At 55.8% G+C, this 20,541-nt stretch overlaps 1 protein-coding gene across 7 annotated transcripts in view; it reads right to left on the bottom strand.

Moving 5' to 3' along the window:
- The window catches only part of TMEM94 (transmembrane protein 94), a 46,671-nt gene that overhangs the window by 3,948 nt on the left and 22,182 nt on the right, over nucleotides 1-20,541 (bottom strand). For 5 of the 7 annotated variants that reach the window (XM_049858898.1, XM_049858897.1, XM_049858901.1 and 2 more), the window contains exons 3-22: nucleotides 9,929-10,048; nucleotides 9,474-9,601; nucleotides 9,018-9,154; nucleotides 7,479-7,681; nucleotides 7,057-7,208; nucleotides 6,606-6,708; nucleotides 6,300-6,386; nucleotides 5,921-6,037; nucleotides 5,530-5,586; nucleotides 5,106-5,210; nucleotides 4,801-4,965; nucleotides 4,370-4,579; nucleotides 3,065-3,380; nucleotides 2,612-2,785; nucleotides 2,130-2,232; nucleotides 1,792-2,009; nucleotides 963-1,144; nucleotides 739-877; nucleotides 388-503; nucleotides 167-266 (exon numbers count right to left, since the gene is read on the bottom strand). In XM_049858898.1, the coding sequence (XP_049714855.1) occupies nucleotides 167-266; nucleotides 388-503; nucleotides 739-877; nucleotides 963-1,144; nucleotides 1,792-2,009; nucleotides 2,130-2,232; nucleotides 2,612-2,785; nucleotides 3,065-3,380; nucleotides 4,370-4,579; nucleotides 4,801-4,965; nucleotides 5,106-5,210; nucleotides 5,530-5,586; nucleotides 5,921-6,037; nucleotides 6,300-6,386; nucleotides 6,606-6,708; nucleotides 7,057-7,208; nucleotides 7,479-7,681; nucleotides 9,018-9,154; nucleotides 9,474-9,601; nucleotides 9,929-10,048 (2,932 nt within the window). Of the gene's footprint in view, nucleotides 1-166; nucleotides 267-387; nucleotides 504-738; nucleotides 878-962; nucleotides 1,145-1,791; nucleotides 2,010-2,129; nucleotides 2,233-2,611; nucleotides 2,786-3,064; nucleotides 3,381-4,369; nucleotides 4,580-4,800; nucleotides 4,966-5,105; nucleotides 5,211-5,529; nucleotides 5,587-5,920; nucleotides 6,038-6,299; nucleotides 6,387-6,605; nucleotides 6,709-7,056; nucleotides 7,209-7,478; nucleotides 7,682-9,017; nucleotides 9,155-9,473; nucleotides 9,602-9,928; nucleotides 10,049-17,644; nucleotides 18,214-20,541 lie in introns of those variants that run through there. The other 2 variants (XM_049858904.1, XM_049858903.1) reach the window with 2 other exon arrangements.

Here is a 20,541-nt window from a genome sequence, read left to right as displayed (position 1 = left end):
TACTGTGGGCACGCCCATAGCTCCACCCCCCAGATTCCCAGCCCAGGATCCTCCACTCCCTGTGTGGGAAACCAGCCTCCCCATCAGAGCCCATGGGGCGTGCAGGACCTGGCAGTGCTGAAGGAACGGACCAGGCTGCTGGAGTACTTGTGGCCCCAGTACTCACTCTCGGGGGTGCAGTCGGTGAAGAGGGGCACCAGCAGGGGCACATTGTCGATGTTCTGCAGGTGGGGCCGCACCTGGTGGATCCCCCGGGGCAGCTTGGCCTGCAGAAAGCAGAGGACAGTGGCCTCAGGAGAGGGGGAGGTGTGCCCCTCGTCCCTCCCCACCCTCACCAGCCAAGAAGCCACTGCAGGGGCAGGGGGCATAGGTCCTGTGTCGTAGTACCCTGTTGCAGTCCTCCAGGAAGCTGGGGATGTCGCTGTCGGTGGGCTGGAAGCTAATGAGGTCCGAGTGCCCCTCCTCTTCCATTAGAAGAAGCCCTTCTGCGTCATCTCGGGACACTGTGGGGACAAACGCTGGTCCCTCACCTTGGGGCCAGCTTTTGGAGGTCCTTCCCTGCACTGCAGGTGGCACAGAACTTCCTGCGTCCAGGCCTCTGTGCCTCCCCTGCTGACGGCTGTTATCCGAGGGGAGATCGCTGCTCATCACCGGGAGCTCGGAAAGCTGTTTCTAGCTGTGGCTCCCAGGAGGGGAGACCTCCTACCCCACGAAAAGGCCCGAGGGCTGGGTCCTCACCCTGGTTCAGGTCATCGTGCAGGGAGCCCGTGTGGCTGGGGCTGGAGGGTGGGATCTCAGAGCCGGGTATGTCCCCGTTGGGCGTGAGGGAGATGTGGCAGTTCCAGCCTGTCTCCAGGCCCATCTTTTCTGCAAACACCTGCAAAAGGAAGACAGTAGTCAAGAGACGGGCCTAAGAGCCGGCGAGGAGGAGGGTTGGGGTAGCCGAGGGGCTGGCCCCCCACCTTGCTTTTGAGCTCATCCTCCAGGGAGAAGTAGACGAAGCGGATACAGGCGTTGACCAGCCCGTCGATGAGGCGCACAATGTCCAGCCGGGCCTGGTACTGGGATGACACCATGCCTATGAAGATCTGGCCGCTTAGGGCCTGCATGCAGTCCTCCTTCTCCAGCGCCTCCCCGATCCCTTCTTCATGTGGGCACAGGGCACCAGCCCAGCCGGGACATGGCACAACACCCAGGGGCCAGGAGATTCCAGAGGCAGCCCAGGGCCACACACACAGAGGCCACACCCAAGTCAACGTGCCGGAGGGCACACAGGTCCCAGGAGACCACACACAACCGTAGGCACGCACACAGCCAAGACACACAAGGGAGCCAACAGACGTGGGAGAAAAGACAACGAAAGGTGCTGTCAGTCAGGCGGCGGTCCTGGATCCTCCCAGCCATGCTCCCCACCGTCAGAACTGCTTCACCCCATGGTCTCCTGGGTTCATAAGACCACACAGGCTTGTGTGTTTGGCAGGGCAGGGAGGGGTGGGGGAAGGTGTAGCTTCTATTCCCACAGTTTGTGGCCCCTGTCTGACTCTGAGACGGCCAGGGCTCCGTGAATGCACGCTGCTTTATAGCTTTTACAGCCAAGGTCCCATTTGAGATTACCACAGACCTGAAGAGGGCAGGACAGGCGCCCATTTACAGATGAGAGAACTAAGGGACGTGCCCATCACACAGACAGTGAGTGCCCTGCTGGCACTCCAGGCCCCAGGCTGTGGCCGCTGTCCCCTTGGCTTCAATCAAGGCCCTCTGGAAGCCTCTGGGGTCACACATGGTAGGTACCGTCGGAGCTCCAGCTGTTGCGGCGGGTGTTCTGCTTGATGGGGACGGTGCTGGGCAGCTCGCACAGGGTGAAGATGCTGCTCTGGCCGGGCACCTGCACCAGCTCGATGCACTTGCCATTGAGCTGAGAGGACAGGGCGCAGCTCATAGGCTTGTAGGCGAAAGCGGAGCAGTAACCAGACAGGCAGGCACGCTGGTAGAAATCCAGCACTTTCTTTCTGCCGGGGAAGCAGGGGAGGAGTGAGGTGGGGGCCTGCACCCAGATGGTGCTGGGCCTGTGGGAGGGGTGGGCAGACCGGCGAGCTGACGGCTCACCCACGTGTCCCCTCCTCACGCACCTGTCAGACCCAGAGAGAGGGTAGATATCGGCTCCATCCCAGAAGTCTGTGCAGGCCTCCAAGACCACATCGGCTGTGCCATGGGACAGCATCTGCTCTGTGCCTGAGGGGCACAGGGAAGAAGGCCAAGCCCATGGGTGCCCCGGGCCACCTCCACCCCTGACTCTGACCTGGCAGGAAACACACTGCCATTGTCGACAAGGGTGGGAGCTCAGCAGGCCCCAGGGCTGCAAGCCTTTATGGGATGCCTGCACTGGCACCCACCGCTGGGCTTATGACACAGACACCGTAGTTCCTGTCCTTCAGTCAGTCCAAGCACCAGACAATCCTACCTTCCCAGGCCCTCCCCAAGTCCAGCTCCTGCCACATTCAAGGCCTTGGGAAACAGTCTGCTTATAGAATGGACAAGGAGCAGAGTGGCTCCCCGCCAAGCTCTGGAAAGGCTTGGCCCGATGCTGGGTGGGGTGGGGGCGGGGGCTCACTGGTGGTGGTGTCCTTGATGAAGAGGCTGATCATGTGGCTGAGTGGAGGGCGCCGCTTGGTGACACAGGAGAGCCTCCCCAGCAACGTCTCCTTGACCGTCTCGGCACTGGGGAGGCGGTAGAGAGCGATGTGGTTCTCCTGCTTGAAGAGCTCCTTGGCCCCAGGAGTGAAGCCTGCAGGAGCAGGGTGGACATTCAGGGCCTCAGAAGGAAACGCAGCCTGCCTGCAACTCCCTTCCTGGCACAGACCAAAGGCCGGCCAGCCTGGGCTGGCTCATCTGCCTGTCCATCCCAACAACCAGCTCTTCTCCAGACTGGGAAGCTCAGTCACACATAGCTGTGACTGCTGCACGGGCAACGATCAGAAGCTAAGAAAGTTTACAGTACTCTTGACAAGCAAATAGCCTGCCACGGACAGGGATGCTCAGCCACCCGCTGCCCGCTGGGCCGTACCAATGAGGCGGGCCAGCTCGCAGAGGCCCCAGGGCACGTGCACTGGCAGCACGGCACTGTGGCTCTCCTGCAAGGCGATGTTGCACAGGTGGTCCGAGAACCGGCAGAGCCGCTCAGTGACGCTGGAGTTGCACAGGTTCAGCAGCACGTTAAGGCCCAGCGGCTTGAGGGAGGTGAGGTGCAGCTGCCAGTTGGAGTCATCGAACTGGATGCAGGAGGGGTTCTGCTGATCCTGGGACAGGCTCAGCATCTCCAGGTGGTAGTCACACACGAAGTCCTCGGCCTCGGAGGGCTCACCTTCCATCCCAGGCTGGGTCTGTGGAGCCGCATGAGGGGAGGGAACGCCTCAGATAGCCTGGGAGGCCATGGGGAGTAGGCTTTGGCTCCCCCTCCTCCCAATGTGGGGAAGGAGCTGGTCCTGAGAGAAAGTGTGTGCTTCTCGGCAGAATTCCTTCCCCCAACCCTCCTCCTGCCCCTCCTTCTTGGGTTCCGTCTGGTTCTAGTAGCCAGACAGGTCCTCTGGTCTGCAGGAGAGCCCACAGATGACACTGGCCACACCTAAAAAGAGGGGAAACCAGACCAAGGACGAAACAATAAAGGCCTTTTTCAGCCAGGGGAAAATATTTCAGAGGAAGTCACTGGCTTCGTCTTTAGAAGGTTGTAAGTAGGAGACAGGGAGTCCGTTAACTCGCTGCCCACAAGTCAATTCCGACTCATAGCTACCCTGTAGGATAGGGTAGGAAACAGGGTTTCCAAGGCTGTAGTCTTTACAGAAGCAGACTGCCACATTTTCTCCTGCAGAGCAGCTGGTAGGTCTCAACTGCCAACCTTTCAGTTAGCAGCTGAGCGCTTAACCACCATGCCACCAAGCTCCTTATTAGATAAAGGACTAAACAAAAAAAACAAACTCATTGCCACTGAGTCGATTCCAACTCATAGTGACCCTATAGGACAGAGTAGAACTGCCCCATAGGGTTTACCAAGGAGCAGCTGGTAGTTTCGAACTGTTGACCTTTTGGCTAGCAGCTGTAGCTCTTAACCACTTCACTACCAGGACTCCAGACAAGGGACTAGCCCTAACCAATTACCTTCCATAAGACCTGGAGAGGGGGAAATGGGCCAAATTACAGAACTGAAGTGGGCAAGGCACCAGGAGACAGTCCTGAGCAGCAAGCCTGGGGCTCTGCAACGAAGGGCATCCCTCTGCTCGCTCAGGCTCCAGCAGTCCAAGCTGGCCGTGCCCCAAGCAGGAGGCCACGACACCCCAGCTGGGTGAGGCGGCTGTGCCCTCTGCCTCCCCCTCACCTTGCTGGGCTCCTCGTCCCTGCCCTCGATGTCCCTGCTGAAGCTCACATTGGAGCCAGATGGGTGTTTGCTGCGGCCGTGTGGCTTGTGGTGAGAGTGGGGCTCAGGTGGCTTGCAGCCATCGCCTGGCCAGTCGCCACGCTCCTGCTCATTGGAAAGGTGCAGGGTGTTGTTCAGTGAGCTGGCCAGAAGGGTGTCTCGTTCGTGGGGCTGACGAAAGAAAGGAGCACAGGCCTGTGATCATGTCCTGCTGGATCCTGGGCTGGGAAGATGGTGGTTCTGGGCCCCTTTACTGTCCTGGCTGTGGCTTTGCCTTAACCATTCAGAAGCCGATCCCAATGGTGCCTGGGCCCTCCCCCTCCTGCCTACAGCTCACCCTCCCTGAGGCTACTGGCCAGGCTCCAAGGGCAGCCCCTGGGAGCCGGCCGTACCTCCTCCTCTACCTCAGGGTGGCAGAAGGAGCGCGTGGACAGGTCATCTGTCAGGTCCTCGTGGCTGCTGTGTGGGGGCTCCACCTTCCCACTGAAGAACAACACCGTCTCGGGGCTGGGATTCGGCCAAGACAGGATGCCCTGCTTGTCTACACAGCACAGGACCTGCAAGGAGAGTGACTGGGATTGGAAAGGGGACCTGGCAGTAGCCCGGCCTGCCAGGGACCGCTTAAACAGCAGGCACAATCAGATACAGCTGGCTGGGAGGCCGGGTGGCAGTGCCTCCTGTCAGGGCCCTGGCTCACCGTGACAGAGCCCAGGCTGTGCAGCAGGCTGGAGCTGTGGCTCAGCGTTGGTGATGTCCCTCGGACCACCCTCAGGAAGTGGCCCCAGATGCAGCGTAACATTTCCTGGTAGGAGAGAGAAAGTCTGTCAGGATGTGTGGGGCTTAGCCCTAATCGGCCTGCAAATGCTTCCAGGGCCAAAAGAGAGAAAGTCGGGGCAGCCTTGGGAAGTTGGGATGGAAACGTGTCTGTCCAGGCAAGGGCCCTGACATATTGCAGGCCCAGACCCAGGTGTGCCCACATGAGATGGGGTACTGGTGGCTTCGAGGGCCTGACTAGGAGCTAGAGGACCATGAAGTAAGTCCTGGGGACCTGGGAAGAGCCTGAGGGAGCTCAAGTTCATAGCTACAGGGGCCTGGGGTAGAATTATCCTGAGTTAGGATACCTGAGAGGAGACGACTTCTGTGTAGCTGCTGAGGGTGTCCTCTGAAAACTTGGCCAGCTGTGCAGAGGAAGGGGTGACAGCCTCAGTGTAAGGAAAATGCCACCTTCACGCAGGCCCCCAAGCTGGCCAGGATGGGGGCCCCATGCCAGCGAGGCTCCCATCCCCTTTGTGAATGACACCCGGGCTGTCCTTGAGTCCCTTGTTCAGGGGAGCAGGATGGTATTCACCCTCACCCAGGCCTGGCCTGGGGGCTCTTCTGGAATGGGGGGCCGCAGCCTTGGAGGGTGCCCGGGGCCTCCAGTGCACTGAGCCCATGGTAGGGCTGGCCTGCTGCCCCTGTTCTCTGGGGCACAGCCGACCCCCAACTTCATTCTGCCCTGGAAGAACCTACCAAGGAGCTGGGTGAGGCCTCACTCATCTGGGCCAGGGTACGGGCTTCTCCACAGGCGGTGGCCAGAACCCAGAGGACTGGGAAGAGCAGAGGCAGGATGGGCAGGACACCATTCACCTGGGGAAGAGAGGGCACACTGAAGGCCCACACTGGCCCACATGGAGTACAGAGGAAGGGGCTTCCCTGGCCATGTGGCCGGTCCTGGGTAGAAAGGGCAGCTGTCCAAAGGCAGGAAGGGAAGAATGGAGTTCTTAAACTGGAGCCCGAGGGATGGACTTCAGGGCTTCAGAGAGGAAGGAACAGTCAGGGCACCATGAGGGGATAGAGCCCCCTCATGGGGAAGAGGACAGCACAGCAGGAAAGAAAGGGCAGCCCTTACCTGGAGCTGGAGTAGAGTGTACTGCCAGGAGGTGACCCCAGGGGCCTTGAACATGAAGCGCAGCGCGTTGGTGATGAGGAAGCCAGCCTGGTGGAAACAGTAGGGCACAGCCTTAACACCCTCCCTGGAGAGGGACCAGGACCAGGTGCCAAGGCTCCCCTTCCTTTGCCTGCTCACACCTCCCCAGTGTACCTGGGGACTCCTGTCCTCACTCGCACACCTGCCTGGGTCTGGCCCTGAGGCTTGGGAAAACCCTGTCTCCCCACCCGCAGCTCTCTCCTTGCCCGACGACCCCCCCTCACTCACCAGGACCACGGGCACAGCATAGTGCAGCATCACTGACTGCACGGTGAACCTCTCGTTGTCCAGGGCAGTGACCGGCCGGGACAGGGCCATGTCCAGGCACCATCTGCAGCAAGAGGCGACCCTCAGCCCTGCTCGAGCAGACACTACTTCTTGGAGTACCACCAGGCCCCAGAACCCCTTGCTATGCCCCGGCCCTGATTGAGTGACCCCCTGGGAGAGTGGCCAATGGCCGGCCAGCCTCCAGAGCTGTGCCCTCAGGGCTGAGATTGGGAGGGGAGCACTCACCTAGTCTAAGGATGCTCCCAAAAAGCTACAGAGAAGAGCCTCAGGAGATACCCAGTCTCATGAGGGCCCGTATGAACCAGGCACCTTCCCTGCAAGCCCTAACACCCTGTTCCTGGGGGGGGGGCAGGGGTGCCAGGAAGAGAAGTCAGGAGGGCAGCACCCCTACCTGATGTTGTCAATCACAGGGGTCTCAAGGACACGGAAGAGCCGGTGCTGCTGGGGGTTCTGGGGCCCTTTCTTCACTTCTCCCCGGGGAGACGGGGGTGGGGAGAAAGGGGGAAACAGGTCTCCGGGCTCCAAGACAATGTGTTCATCATCCTGCCGGCAAGGAGGGAGGTGGGTGGGGTAGTTAAAGGGTCTATTGGAAACCACTCTTCCTGGATTATTCCGGCTACACGGAGACACATCACAGGGGCAATTTACAGAGGGTCAGTTGGGGGACTGGAGTCCTAGCAGCTTGAGGATTGAGAGGAGAAAGGGCTCCATTCCACAGCCCTGCCAAGAAGCCCACCAGCTGGCCAGGAAGCCTCCCACCGTTTCCTGTGGGCACTCCCACATCCCCAGGAAAGGAGGAAAGCCTCGAGCTACCTTGATGCCCCTCAGAGAGGCGAAGGACTCCTGGCCCGGCCTCAGAGCTATGACATCGCCTTCCACCAAAAGGTTGACTGGCAGGTTCACCAGGTGTCCGTCTCTGTAGGCCCAGTGCAGGGACCAGGATGGCGCAAAGGGCATGTGGAGGTCGGGGTACATGGCATTGGGACACCTGGTCTCCTTGCCATCCCTGAGGGCATCTGATGAGAATGGAGAGAGGGAAGCAATCTCCTCACCCACCGCTCCATGCCCCAGCCAGGCCCAGCACACACTCCTCCCACACCATTCATTCAGATGCTTCCCTTCACCCCAGCCCAGCCACCTCCACCTCCTCTGAACCCCAAGGCTGTCGTTCTCTGCACCCCCACTGCATTCAAACCCCCTTCATGAAACCTGCTGAGGGTCTTGGGTGGGTGCTGAGCCCTGTGAGGGGTACAAAGATGAAGAAGACACAGTCCCTGCCCTCAAGGAGCTACGACCCAGCAGGGAGGTGAGACACACCAGCGAATAACTCCAACCCAGGCCAACACACGCTCAGTAGTTAGGAAAGATGTCAGTGCCATGGGAGGACAAAGAGGGAGTAAATGAATCTGGGGGGGGTGATCAGAGGTGGCTTCGGGAAATGCACATTTGAAATGGTCCTTGACGGGCGGGTGGGATTGTGCCCATGGAGATGAGTGAGGGAAAAGCATACCAGGCAGAGGAAGAGCGGAACAAAGATGTGGAGGCAGCGAGGGGTTGACCCCAGTGGGGTCAGCACTAGTGAATAGCTGTAACGTGAGAATGAGCACCAAGAGAAGGGGTTGGGTGGGGAGGGCAGAGGCCCCAGGAAGCCATGGGCAACATCTAAGGTGACTTTGGTAAGCAAGAAGGAGCCACCAGTAGTTCCTGAGCTAGGGAATAAGCTCCTGGAGAGCGGGGCCCCTCTTCCTCAGTCACCGTTGTACTCCCAGTGCCTGGCACATGGCTGGCACTTGATGAATTGTTTCAGAATGAGTGAACAAGTTCTCACTTAGCTGTCGAACCTCCACTGCTGGGACTGCTGGAGAAAGCCTCATCAGAGCAGATGCTGCTCCCATAACAAGACCACATGCTCCAGAAGCAAGAGCCACTGTCTCCCAAAGAGCCTAACATATGCCCCGGTCTACTGCAGCTTCGTCAACACCGACTGAACGGAGCACAGGCAGAAACCAGGCTCTGAGTCCCACCCTTCTTCAGGACTGGGCTGCCCCTACCCCATTCTTGCAGGTATCTCAGACTTCTTTGGTCCGTCTTGCCACCTCTCCTGGCACCTGGTATAGTATGACCAGACAACACAGACTGGAAAGAGGAAATCTCCACTGTCCTCCGGCCAAGAGAGTGTGTCTTCCCTGTTGGTCTCCCAGTGCTAACAAGCCCACAGCACCGCCATGAGCGTTCCTGCCTACCCAGGCCACCGCTCTCCTGGCCCTGCTCAAGGACAGCTGGGTTCCTGCCTGGGGCTCTGACGTCTCCTTGGACATCTCCTCCTCCCAGCCTGCTGACCCTTAGGCTCACCTTGGATTTGGTCAATGATCCCTCGGAGTCTGTGCTCCACCTCCCGACGCTTCAGCCGATCCTGCCACCCAATGAGGACAAGGTTGAGAAGCAGCAACAGGGACAGCGCCAAGGCGTTCACCAGCTCCACCCCGTGGCTGGGCAGAAGAAGCAGAGGCTGTACTGCCAGAGAAAGAGGATCTCCGACCCAGGCAACCCTCAGAGCCCAAGACTCCCCTTCCTACCCCAGGCCCTTCTGAAAAGAATGGAATGTTCTGATTCCTGACACCAGCCAGGCCTCTGGCCCAGTCAAGGGGCTGAAGCGTTTCCTACTGGGGAGCAGCAGCCCCTCTCCCCTGGCTGTCCTGGTGGGACAGCAGAAAACCTGTGCTGAGGCAGGACAGGAACAGGCGCCGGGCCTCAGTTTGGAGCTTTGGGAACTGCCCCTTCCCAGGGGCTGCCAGGAGCCTTGTTCACCTCCCAGCTGGCTGGCTCCCATGGCAGCCCAGCAGCAGCAGCACCGCCAGCAGCATGAGCCAGGCTCCCGGCCAGTGGAAACAGGAGCAGCGGTTACTGTGGTGCAGGAAGCTGCTTCTCCACATCTCCTGCAAAGGAATGACAGAGGCTGGAGGGAGAGGCCCAGGGACCCAGGGACGGGGCAGCAGGAAGGAGGCCAGCTTCCCGTCCTACTAGACTCTGGCCGCCTTCCCCCACTTGCCCACCCTGCCCAGTCCCCGACCAGCTTTGTCTTCTCGTTCTCATTTTGGCTGGGGTCCACCAGCCTGTGGAGTTAGGACTCTACCTCTTTCTGATTTTTCATGATGCCTGGCTGGGTTGTGTGGCCCAGGTTGACAGGGTGAGTCTCAGCCTAGAGAACAGGCCTCCTGCCTCTGCCATCCTGGCTGGACTCGTTGCTCTGGGAAGCAGCTCACCTTCCATGTAAGACGTTTCTTCCGCTCCTTCAGGTGTCCTTCCAGCACTGCCTCCAGCTGCTCCTTCAGGATGCCGAGCGCCTTCCTGGTAGACAGGCCCAGGGCCAAGGGAGGCTCGCCCTGGGGAAGCAGAGATACCTCAGTGACTCCCTGGAGGCCTGGACCCCCACCAGGAGGGAGCTCAGCCTGCAGGCTGGGCCCCCCTCTCACCGCCCTGACCTTTCTCCTGAAGGAAGCCGCCCTCCTCTTTCTCCATTAGCTCCGGCCCCTTGGGGTGTAACCATATTCCAATCTCCACCAAATTAAACAACATTCGAGTACACAGACCCCTTCTCTTCAAAGCCAAGTTTATCTCAGTGTTATCTAACTCCCCTTCACTCAACACTCAACCCACTGCCTTCTCCCTGCCCCCTCAGACTGTTCCCACCACTGGTATCCCAATTTATTTATTTATATTTGCTTTTAATATAATTTAGTTGTATATTTATATAATTTAATTTTTAATAATGGCTGTGTTTAACAATTAGCTTGCAAAATTCCTGAAAATTTAACAATTGATTTTTTTTCAAATTTTATATTTCATTTATTTAGTTTTACTTTTTGAACATTTTATTATGCTTTAGGTGAAAGTTTACATAGCAATTTAGTTTTCCATTCAATAATTCACGCATAAATTGTTCCATGACATTGGCTGCAGTCCCCACAATATGTCAGCACTCTTCCGATTTCCACCCTGGGTTCCCCATTTCCATTTGTCAGCTTTCCCTGCCCCTCCCTGCCTTCTCATCTTTGCTTTTGGGTGAATGTTGCCCTTTTGGTTCTTGTACAGCGATTGTTCTAAGGAGCACATTTCCACAGGTGTTACTGTTTATTTTATTGGCCAGTCTATGATTTGATTGAAAGGTGGCCTCAGGCTTCAGTTTCAGGTTAGAAGCGTGTCTTGGGGCAAGAGTCTCAGGGATTCCCCCAGTCTCTATCAGACCAGTAAGTCTGGTCTTTATGAATCTGAGTTTTGTTCTACATATCTGAGTTTTGTTCTACATATTTCACTCATTCTAACTGGGACCTTCTATTGTGATCCTGGTCAGAGCAGTCTGTAGTGGTAGCCAGGCTAGAGGAGGCTGTGGTTCACGAGGGCCATTAGTCCTGTGGACTAATTGCTTCCTTGAGTCTTTGGTTTTCCTTCACTCTCCTTTGCACCAGATGGGAAGAGACAAACACTTGTATCTTCGATGGTGGCTCAAAAGCTTTTAAAGACCCCAGATGCTACTCACCAACCTAGGATGTAGAACATTATCTTTATGAACTATGTTATGCCAATTGACCTAGAGTCCCCTGACACTATAGTCCTTAACCTTCAAGCCCAGGAGCTCAGTCTCAGGTGTTTGGTTATGTCTAAGAAGTTTCTGTAAGTGTGCCCCATGTGCACTATTACATATATGAATATATATGCAACACATACAAATACGTATGTAGAAATATCCACAACCATACCTATATAAGCAAGCAGGTGTACTCCCGTAAGACCTCTCACATCTATTGAGCATACGTATCTACCTATGTATCCACTCACAAATAACTGTTTGTTATTGTTGTTGTTGCAGGATTATATATGTTATAGTATATACCGCGGTTGCCTTTTAGTCTCCCATACCTCTCAGTGTCTTCCTTTGTCTTGGTTACGTTGTGCTGACTTCTCCCATATTGTATATTGGCTTTCCCTTCACCAGAATTAACACATGTCTGTTATCTAGTTAGTTGACCTCCGAATTTAGCTCAGTGGTTCCAGGCTTTTAGATTTCATAGACCAGAAAATACATACATATTAAATGGGGGAGAGGGGGCTAACAGAGATGTGAGCTTTTTATTTTCCTAGTAAAGAGATTAAAAAAAAAAAAGACTTCTTCAACTTTCTACTTCTTTATACTTCTTAAAATCAGCCAGTGAAAACCCTTGGGTCACAATGCTCTGATCCCAATGTGCATGGGACCGCCATAAGTTGGGGGCTGACTTCACAGCAGCTAACAAACCATTTGTCATGGATTGAACCATGTCCCCCAAAAGTATCTGTCAACTTGGCTAGGTCATGATTCCCTTGTATGACTGTGTAATTGTCTACCATTTTATCATCTGATGTGATTTCCCTATGTGTTGTAAATCCTATCACTATGATGAAATGAGATGGATTATTGGCAGTTATATCGATGAGATATACAAGGTTAGATAGTGTCTTAAGCCAATTTCTTTGAGATATAAAAGAGAGAAGCAAGCAGAGACATTGGAACCTCATATCACCAAGAAAGCAGCGCCAGGAGCAGAGCACACCCTTTGGACCTGAGGTTCCTGTGCTGAGATGCTCCCAGACGAAGGGAAGACTGATGACAACAACCTTCCTCCAGAGCTAACAGAGAGTGAAAGCCTTCCCCTGGAGCTGGGACCCTGAATTCGGACTTCTAGCCTACTGGACTGTGAGAGAATAAACTCTTTGTTAAAACCATCCACTTGCGGTATTTGTTATAGCAGCACTAGATGACTAAGACATCATTTTCTGTCACTACCATTTCACAGAAGGACATTTTAACAGTAAAATATTAGGAAGGGTAGGCTATCAGAAAAAGGACAGCTTTTCCCAGGAAAGGACCCTCAACAGACCACCTCATTCTCAGCCCCTGCAAGGATGAGGGAAGCACAGCCATGGATAGGAAGTGGTCCCCCAATGAGCCTGGGGAAATGACCCCATGGTGTTACATGACCTCACAGGCCGGCAGGCCCCCTCTTACTGAGACTCACCTATTCCCTGGCTTCTCTCTGGCCTTCCTCTTCTTCTCTGTTCTTTTTCCTCCATCTAGTCCACAGTCCATCTAGGACGTCTTCTTTCCAACTGGATGTATGTTTCTAGGGCAACTTCATCCATATTCGGGGATTCACCTACCACTTACAAGCTCACAACTCCTAAAGGTTACCTCTAGCCTGACCACCACTTTGAATTCAGGCCCGCTTATTCAACTGCCTCACAGCTGTTTCACAGACACCTCTGGCTCAGTACGCCCCAAAAGTTCAATATGTTTAAAATGCTGACATCACCATCTGGGTCCCCCCACCAGTCAGCTCTCCCGAAGCTACCACCTCACCTGGTTACCCAATCCAGACCCTGGGCCTGACTCCCATCCCACTCCAACCCTATCTCCAGCCTCCACCTCCAGGCTCTTCCTTTTCCAAACCAACTGCAACACTGCAGCCAGGGTCAATGCATATCTCATCAACTGATCCCCGTTTACCTTCGAAAGTCCAAACGCCTGAGTGTGGGCTGTAAGGACGGCCCTCAGGATCTGCTGCCGTCTCCAGCCCTGTTCCCTGCTACCACGCCAGGCTCCTCTGGCTTGTCTCAGCGCTGAGAACCACACCGCCCCAAGATAACTCTTACTTCTCCTTCAAGACTCTGCTCCAACATCACCTCCTCCAAGAAACTTCCCCAAACCCAGGGTGGCACTTAACGGGGGAGGTCTGTCTCCGACAGCACCCGGGGCAGCCTGGCTCACAGCCCACATCCCACAGAACAGCAATTACAGGTTGTCATGACTACCTCTCCCACTAGACTGCAAACTCCTTGAGAACAGGTACTGAGGCACTAAAGTCTCCCATCCCCACCCGACTCCCGACAGCTAAGGCTACAGTAGAAGCTCACTGAATAGTTCCTGAATGAATGAGTGCACATGTGGCCTCACTGATCCCATTGATGACATAATCAGGGGCTTCTGCAGCAGAAACACCTGGAGCTTTTAGAAATGTTTATGTCCAGCCCCCCGCCTTACATACTGAATCCAAACTCCTAAGGGTAAGGCCTCTCCAGAATGAATCTAATGCACAGATCCCCAGCTTTGGGGGACACCAGGAAAAATGATGCCACCAGAAAGGCAGTGCCTGAGGAGTGAACTCTCCCAAGGGCTGCCTGGGAGCATCACTGTGATTCATCAGGAAAAATCTGAGCAAGTGGAATGCATCCCTAGACCTGGGCCAACCAAGAAAGGGCTTTGAGGTTCCCTACTGAAGGTCCTGACAAAGGGTGGCTGAGCTGGGGACCTGGCATGCCCTGGCTGCCACGTCTCATTCCCCTCCCTCTTCCACACCTGCCGCCCACAGGCCTGCCTTCCTACCTCCTGCCCTGGCTTTGCCAGCCAACGTTCTGGAGCTCTTCCTCTCTGCCTGGCAACCTGGCCTGGTCCCTCGCAGGACACACCCCACACAGCAAGACTCCTGGGTGGAGGGGCAGGATCTGCCTGCTGCAGCCCTGGCACCTGGGGGGCATCTCACTGGAGCCCCTACTGCTGGGCCTGCTGCCAGTGCCCTTGGCCCAAGGGGTGCGGAAGCTTCTAGAAGACCTGGCCCAAACACCTCCTAGCTCCCTCCCCTAAACCTCAGCTAATCCCCGCTCTCCACAGTGGCTTTGGGGGATTATGAAGATAAAAGTTGCTTCTTACCAGAGGGGATAAACTGGTTGTTTCAGCTCAGGAAGAAAGGGCCCTCTGGGCAGGGGGCCGTACCCCAGCATGGTTAAACACTGTGCTCCAAGGCACTCACCCCCTTTAGCAGGGACCCTGGCCCCTGCCCACTGGGGAGGCTGTGGTCCAGGACAAATGGACACCAGGGAAGGAAAGCTAAGGCTACACCTCGGCCTCCATGACTTCCTGCTGCTATGGAAGGGAGAAAGTCTTCAGGGAGAGTTACCCGCTCCCCCCCCCCAAAAAAAAAAACCGAACCCACTGCCCTCAAGTCGATTCCAACTCATAGCGACCCTATAGGACAGAGTAGAATTGCCTCATAGGGCTTCCAAGGCTGTAAATCTTTATGGAAGCAGACTGCCACACCCTTCTCCCAGTGCAGCTGGTGGGTTCGAACTCTGACCTTTCGGTTACCGGCCAAGCGCTTAACCACTGTGCCACCAGAGCTCCTTCAGGGAGGGTTGGGGGAAAATAAAAAGGAAAAGGGAGACCGCAGACTTTCTCAGGTCTAAGGGCAGGACCAGAAGGGGTGATACTGGTTCTTCCCATCCATCTACGCCAAGGAAAGACAAGAATTGGAAGGGCATCAGCTGGATTAGGGCCAGGGGGATAAGCCAGGGCTTCCAGTGTCCCCCCGCTGGTCTTCCCTCCACCCCAGGCATAGACCCTGGAGCTCAGAGCTTACTCTCCACAGCCACAGAGAGTTATGGGATGCAAAGGAGCCCCCAGGACCGAGTTACCTAAATCAGGCCTCAAAAAATGATAAAGTGAGAGAAGTCTGGAAGGAAGGAAAGGCTCAAGCCAGAGACTGGGATGGGGAGGAAGAAGAGAAAGAAGGGCTGGGTTAATTCCACAGGGCTGCGGCTCACCTGGGATGCTGCTCGCCTGGGACAAGGGCACTGCCAGGTCCGGGAGGAGCACCATGCTGAGGAAGCATAATGGCTAAGAGGGGCACCTAGAGAGCCAGGCACCTGCTCCAGCCAGGATTCAAACCTTGGATGCTCATCAATTCCTATCTGCTCACACTGTTCAGAAAGTCTACAACCCCCGACCCATGGTCAGCCGTCCTGACACTGGCCACCTTATTCAGGCAGCCCCTAAACTCAGGGTAGCCCCACCCCAAACTGATTCTTTTTCTCTCTGTGTCTCCAGCTACCTAGGCCCTGCACGCTGTTCTTCTCCAGGTGTGGGAGGTGTGGGCCAAGGCTGGCAGGTGCTGGGGCAGAGCCAGCTGAGGGGGGAGGGCCTGCCGTGCTGACCATGGGCTTTGGCCCCGTGTGTTGTGTCTGGCTGGGAGCACCAACCTCCAGACTGACGATGAAAGAACACAGCAGGGGAAAAGCAAACCATTCTGTAATTACACGCCTTCCAAAGAAAGCTCCTGCCTGCACAGGCTGGCCCCAGGGCTAGGAGGCAGCCTTCAGGGCCAGCCTACTCTCCAGGGCCCTCAACGCTCACCAAGGCGGAATGGCAACGCCTCACCCGTCCCTGTCAGGAAGGTCAAGTTAGGGTAAAATCACTGCTTTCTCACTGTGCCTCGGCTTTTCCCCTTGGGGTGTTAGAGCCAAAGCTGAGGAACTCGGAACTCGCTGGAAGAAGCCCTTTATTTACACTTTCTGAAGGAAAGTCCAAATGGGCTGAGAGAAAGCTGATCTGCTGGTGGGTGGGTAGGCTCTGCCAGCATCTCTCAAAGGACAGAGTTGGGCCGAGTCCCCTGGCAAGGGAGTGGGTATGGCTCACTTAGAAATAAGAACCCGAGTTGTACGCACTCAGTCTGCAGTCCAGCACACTCCTTGGACTATAGAAGCCAAGAAGGTCAAGGGCCTTAGGTACCCAAAGGTCACTTGAGATTCCTCCTGCTTCCCCGGTGCTCAGATACTCCCACCCCATCCATCAGTCACCGCACAGCTGTTCCTGAGCTGATGGCGAAGGAAGGTCTCTCTACCTACACGGACCTGCTCTGATGCTTTGCAGGGGGAACCAACACTGCTCCTCTGGTTTTAACTGCTCCAGCTCTACCGGGGCAGCAGAGGGAATTGCTGGGGCACCCCGGGCTCAGGAGAGGCTGGTGCAGAGGTGCACTGCTACCTTTGTTGTTCTCCTGCCGTCATCAAAGGGGGAACACCGGCGGGCGGGGGGCCTGGGAGGCACGGTAAGGCTGGGGAAGGTTGAATCAGAACTGCACAGACTCTGCTTGGAAACAGGACCAGCCCTGCAAGGTCCAAGGCTAGGCATTCTGTATCTCTCTAACGAGCCTCTCGTAGCCAGCACACCTGAGGCCCCTGCCGCTCACTCAAACAGGCTTCTCAGGTGAGCCAGCCTGAAGCCCCCAGCCTTTTGGGAAATCCTCCCAGCAGCTGTTTTTCTTCCTACTCCCCGTGTTTTGGGAACAAGCAGAATAGACATCCCCCAGGCTCAGGTAGACAGGCTATGAGGGCAGGCCTTGACCTAGGTGGCCACTGACAACAGCAGATGACCACTGAGTAGGACTGGCTGGGCCTGGCATCTTCTCTAGGTCCCACTGTCACAGCCTCCTTGGCCAGGGCAGGTAGGAAGGGGCACAAAGCTGAACTTTACACAACGCCCAAATCACTGAAGCAGAGATTCAGCCGCTAGACTCTTGCTCTTTTTAGCAGTCATGAGACATCCTTCTGGGATTGGCCAGACACAGGCTGGCTTGTCTGCAGGCAGGTCAACCAAAGCTGAGCAGAGGGGCTTCCTCCTCCTTACTCTTCCAGACTCAGGCTGACGGGAGCACTTCCACCACCTTCTTCCCCACCTCCCGCAGCCCCGAGACCCAGGGTACACTTGCCTCAGTTACCCACATGGTCCAGCAAGAAAAGCCCGATGGCCTCAGGGAGGGCTGGTATCCATGCCCAGCACCCGTTACCAAAGCTGCCTGTCACCTGTCCTCCTGCACGCAGGGACTAGGTCCTAGCATACCTGGACTGGATGTCTCTCAGGAAGGCCCAGCCTCCAGTCCTGCACAGGGAGGGGCCGGTCTGGGGGACCCAAGGGGAGCCTGCTGGCAGCAATCTAGACACACTGGCTTTCTGGCTTCGATCCCCATCCCTTCCAAAGTGCACGCCCCCTCATCATCACCTGAGCTGCCTCCAGTTCCGTACCCTGTCTTCAGGACTCGTGACAATTGCTAAGCCAAAGACTCCAGCACAAAGCGGGGAGCAAGCCAATTTCAGCACCAAGCTGGAGTACTCACTTTGCTGCCTCTGCCCTGCTGGGGCATCCATAGCTCTGCCTGCTTAAAGAGCATCAGGGGGGAGGAGTCGGCTACTGGAACTTCTAACACCGCTCTCCAAAAAGGAAGAGAGAAGCAGGGAGAGAGCTGCAGAGACCAGGCGCAGCAGAGAGGAGCTTCAATCTGCTGATTAATTCAGCCTATTTCCAGTCATGCTGCAGACTGGGGAGGGAGGAGGAGGAGGAGGAGGAGGAGGCAGCAGGCGGCCTGGGAGAAAGGGAGGGGAGGAGGGAGAGAGGGAGGGAGGCGAGAGGAGAAAGTTTGTATAAGGCTGGGCCAGACGTCCAGGAGCTGAGGCCGTTCATCAGAGAAGGCTCCTGCAGAGGGGCTGCCAGGTCCACGTGAGCACAGGGCCAGGGGCAGCAGAGGATGTGGGCTGACTGCTGGGCAGACGAGAGAAGCTGCACAGGAAATAGCTGCTGTCAGCCTGGCCAGGGTGCTGAGCACAACTGCCAGAATCAGAGAGGACCCCGGGGTCTGCCGAATAGTGGCTTTCTTCCCAGACCTCCTTCCCTTTGCCTCCACATCACTGGGCAAGGTTAGGGGCCCTGTTGTGGGTGAGCCTGTCATCTGTGAGTGCTCCCCTGAACCACTTGGAGACACCCCAGCACAGAGCCAGGCCAGCAGCAGCTCTTTCCGGTCATAACTGCAGGAAACAGAGCAGAGGGCCTTGAGTTATTTTATTAACAGCAGCATACCCTTCGAGGAGGGGAGGGGCTGGAGGGCTGGCTGCAGTGGGGAAGACTGGCTGTGGGAGGGACTCCAGCGAAGATATCTAGGAGGGCAGACAGTGGGCCAGGAAGCTAGCAGAAGAACCCAGCTGAAGGGAAGAGGGGAATCAGCTAAAAGGAAGGCCTCCAACACCCAGCAGCCAACACCTTCCCATCAGGTGGTGTGGGGATGCTGACAGCAGGTAATCAATGCCTGAATGCCCGGCCACAGGCGAACACCCTGGGACCAGGAGACCGCTTGGGGGACACCCTGGACCCCTCATCTCCAGTTCCCTGGGGCTCCAGCCCCAGCACCTCCCTGAGCATCAGGCAGAGCCTTAGGGAGTCGCGACAGCAGAAGTGTTGCTCTGGGACCCCAAGTTTGACATGCAGGAAGCTCTCTGCACAGATGCCCTGGGCAAAGGGGGATGAAAGGCACTGGGAGTGGGCTGGAAACTTCTCTGCCTAACCCCAGGCCGCCATTCGGATGGGGCCTCAATCACCGGAGAGGAGTAGCCTAACAGTCCCACCACCAGAGCTCGGGCTGGGGCCTGAGCGTGTTTCTCCAGGGCCCTGCCGTTTCCTAGACGACACTGTCTGGAGCTGCAGGGAAAGGAAGACAGAGCCTCAGCACCAGCAACAGGCCTCGCCCCTCCCCCTTGGCTAGCACAGCTCCTTGTGGGCCACCACACCAAGGAGCTGAATGGGAACAGCAAGGAGGGCCTGGGGTCCAGAGGTGAACAGCAGGAAATCTCCAGGAGATTCAGGGAGGGGTAGGCAGGGTCAGCGCCCCTGACGGCCACTATGAGGATGGAGCTGCCAGTGCAATGGGGCTGCAGCCTCAGAGGAACAAGGAGAAAGCCTCCTGCCCTTGCTCCCAGTCCCCTCAGCTTTATGCTAAGGCTCTGCTCACGTGGGCCGACGGAAACCTGCACTCTCCCTTCTGCGGCAGGCCATGGATGGAACAGCTCAGGAGGTCTAATCCAAATGTCTACAAGACCCCCAACCAGTCCCCTCCTGTCCTGCCTCCCTTCCTACACTGCCACTGACAAAGGGGGCCTTGCAGAGAGGCTGCAGAGGCTGCCATGTACAACCAAACACCTCTCGGGATTTGGTTTCTTAGTTTGGAGGTTTAGGGTCATGGTTTCATGAGACATTGCAGTTAACTGGCCTAATATCATGTTCAGTGCTTCTGTTCTATCTCCCAGTCTGTAAAACTTAAAAGCTTGCAAGTGGCCATCCAAGGTACGACAATTGGTCTCCATTCACCTGGAGCAACAGAGGTAGAATGACAGTAAGGGATAGCAGGAAGAACTGGAATGTATGGCTAATCACCTCATGAACAACTGGCTCCTTTGCCATGAGACCAGAGGAACTAGATGGTGCCTGGCTATCGTTACCGAACATTTTGAAAAAGCTGCTATTGAAGAATTCTGATCAAAGTAGGGAAAATGCAGAACAGAATTTCATATTCTCATGACTCCAGACATTCTGAAGCCATGGAGGCTGGATGAACCCCAGAAACTATTGCCTTGAGATAATCATTATACCTTGAACCAAAAATACCCCCTGAAGTATTCTTTAAAACAAACAATACTTTAGCTTAACTAGTAAAGAATGTCAGTCTTGAGCACTATGCTCTTTTAAGAACTATCTATATGGGATCAAACTTACAACAACAACTTGAATGGCTAGATAGGAACCTTACAGGGCAGTGAGTTTATGTTAATGGGGGTGGAACAATTTGGAAAAGGAGGGTGAGAATGGCTGCACGACTAGAAGATTGTAATCACTGTCGCTGAACTGTACATATAGAAACTGTTGAATTGGTGTGTGCTCTGTGTACATTCTCAACAGTAACAAATAAAACAAAAAAAATTTTTAAAAAGAGGGCCCTGCATCTAAGGAACCAGACCTCACTGCTGTAGCACACCACCATGGGCTAGAGAACAGGAGCCAGTGGGGAGGGAGGCAAGACAGGAGAGACTAACAAGTGGGAAATCAGAAAGAGAAGTGGGGACGGTGCAGAAAATCATCCAGCAGCAGACAGCAGACCACTTCCCCATCAGTCACTGTCACGCCAGCTTGCCCCAGTCCTTATCCTCTAAGGAGCCTTCTGACTGTCCCAGGCCAGTGGGATTATTATTA

Source organism: Elephas maximus, chromosome 19 (genome assembly GCF_024166365.1).
Source record: "Elephas maximus indicus isolate mEleMax1 chromosome 19, mEleMax1 primary haplotype, whole genome shotgun sequence".
Lineage (NCBI taxonomy): Eukaryota > Metazoa > Chordata > Mammalia > Proboscidea > Elephantidae > Elephas > Elephas maximus.
The sequence above is the reverse complement of the archived record's forward strand: the minus strand, read 5'-3'. Positions and strand labels throughout refer to the sequence as shown.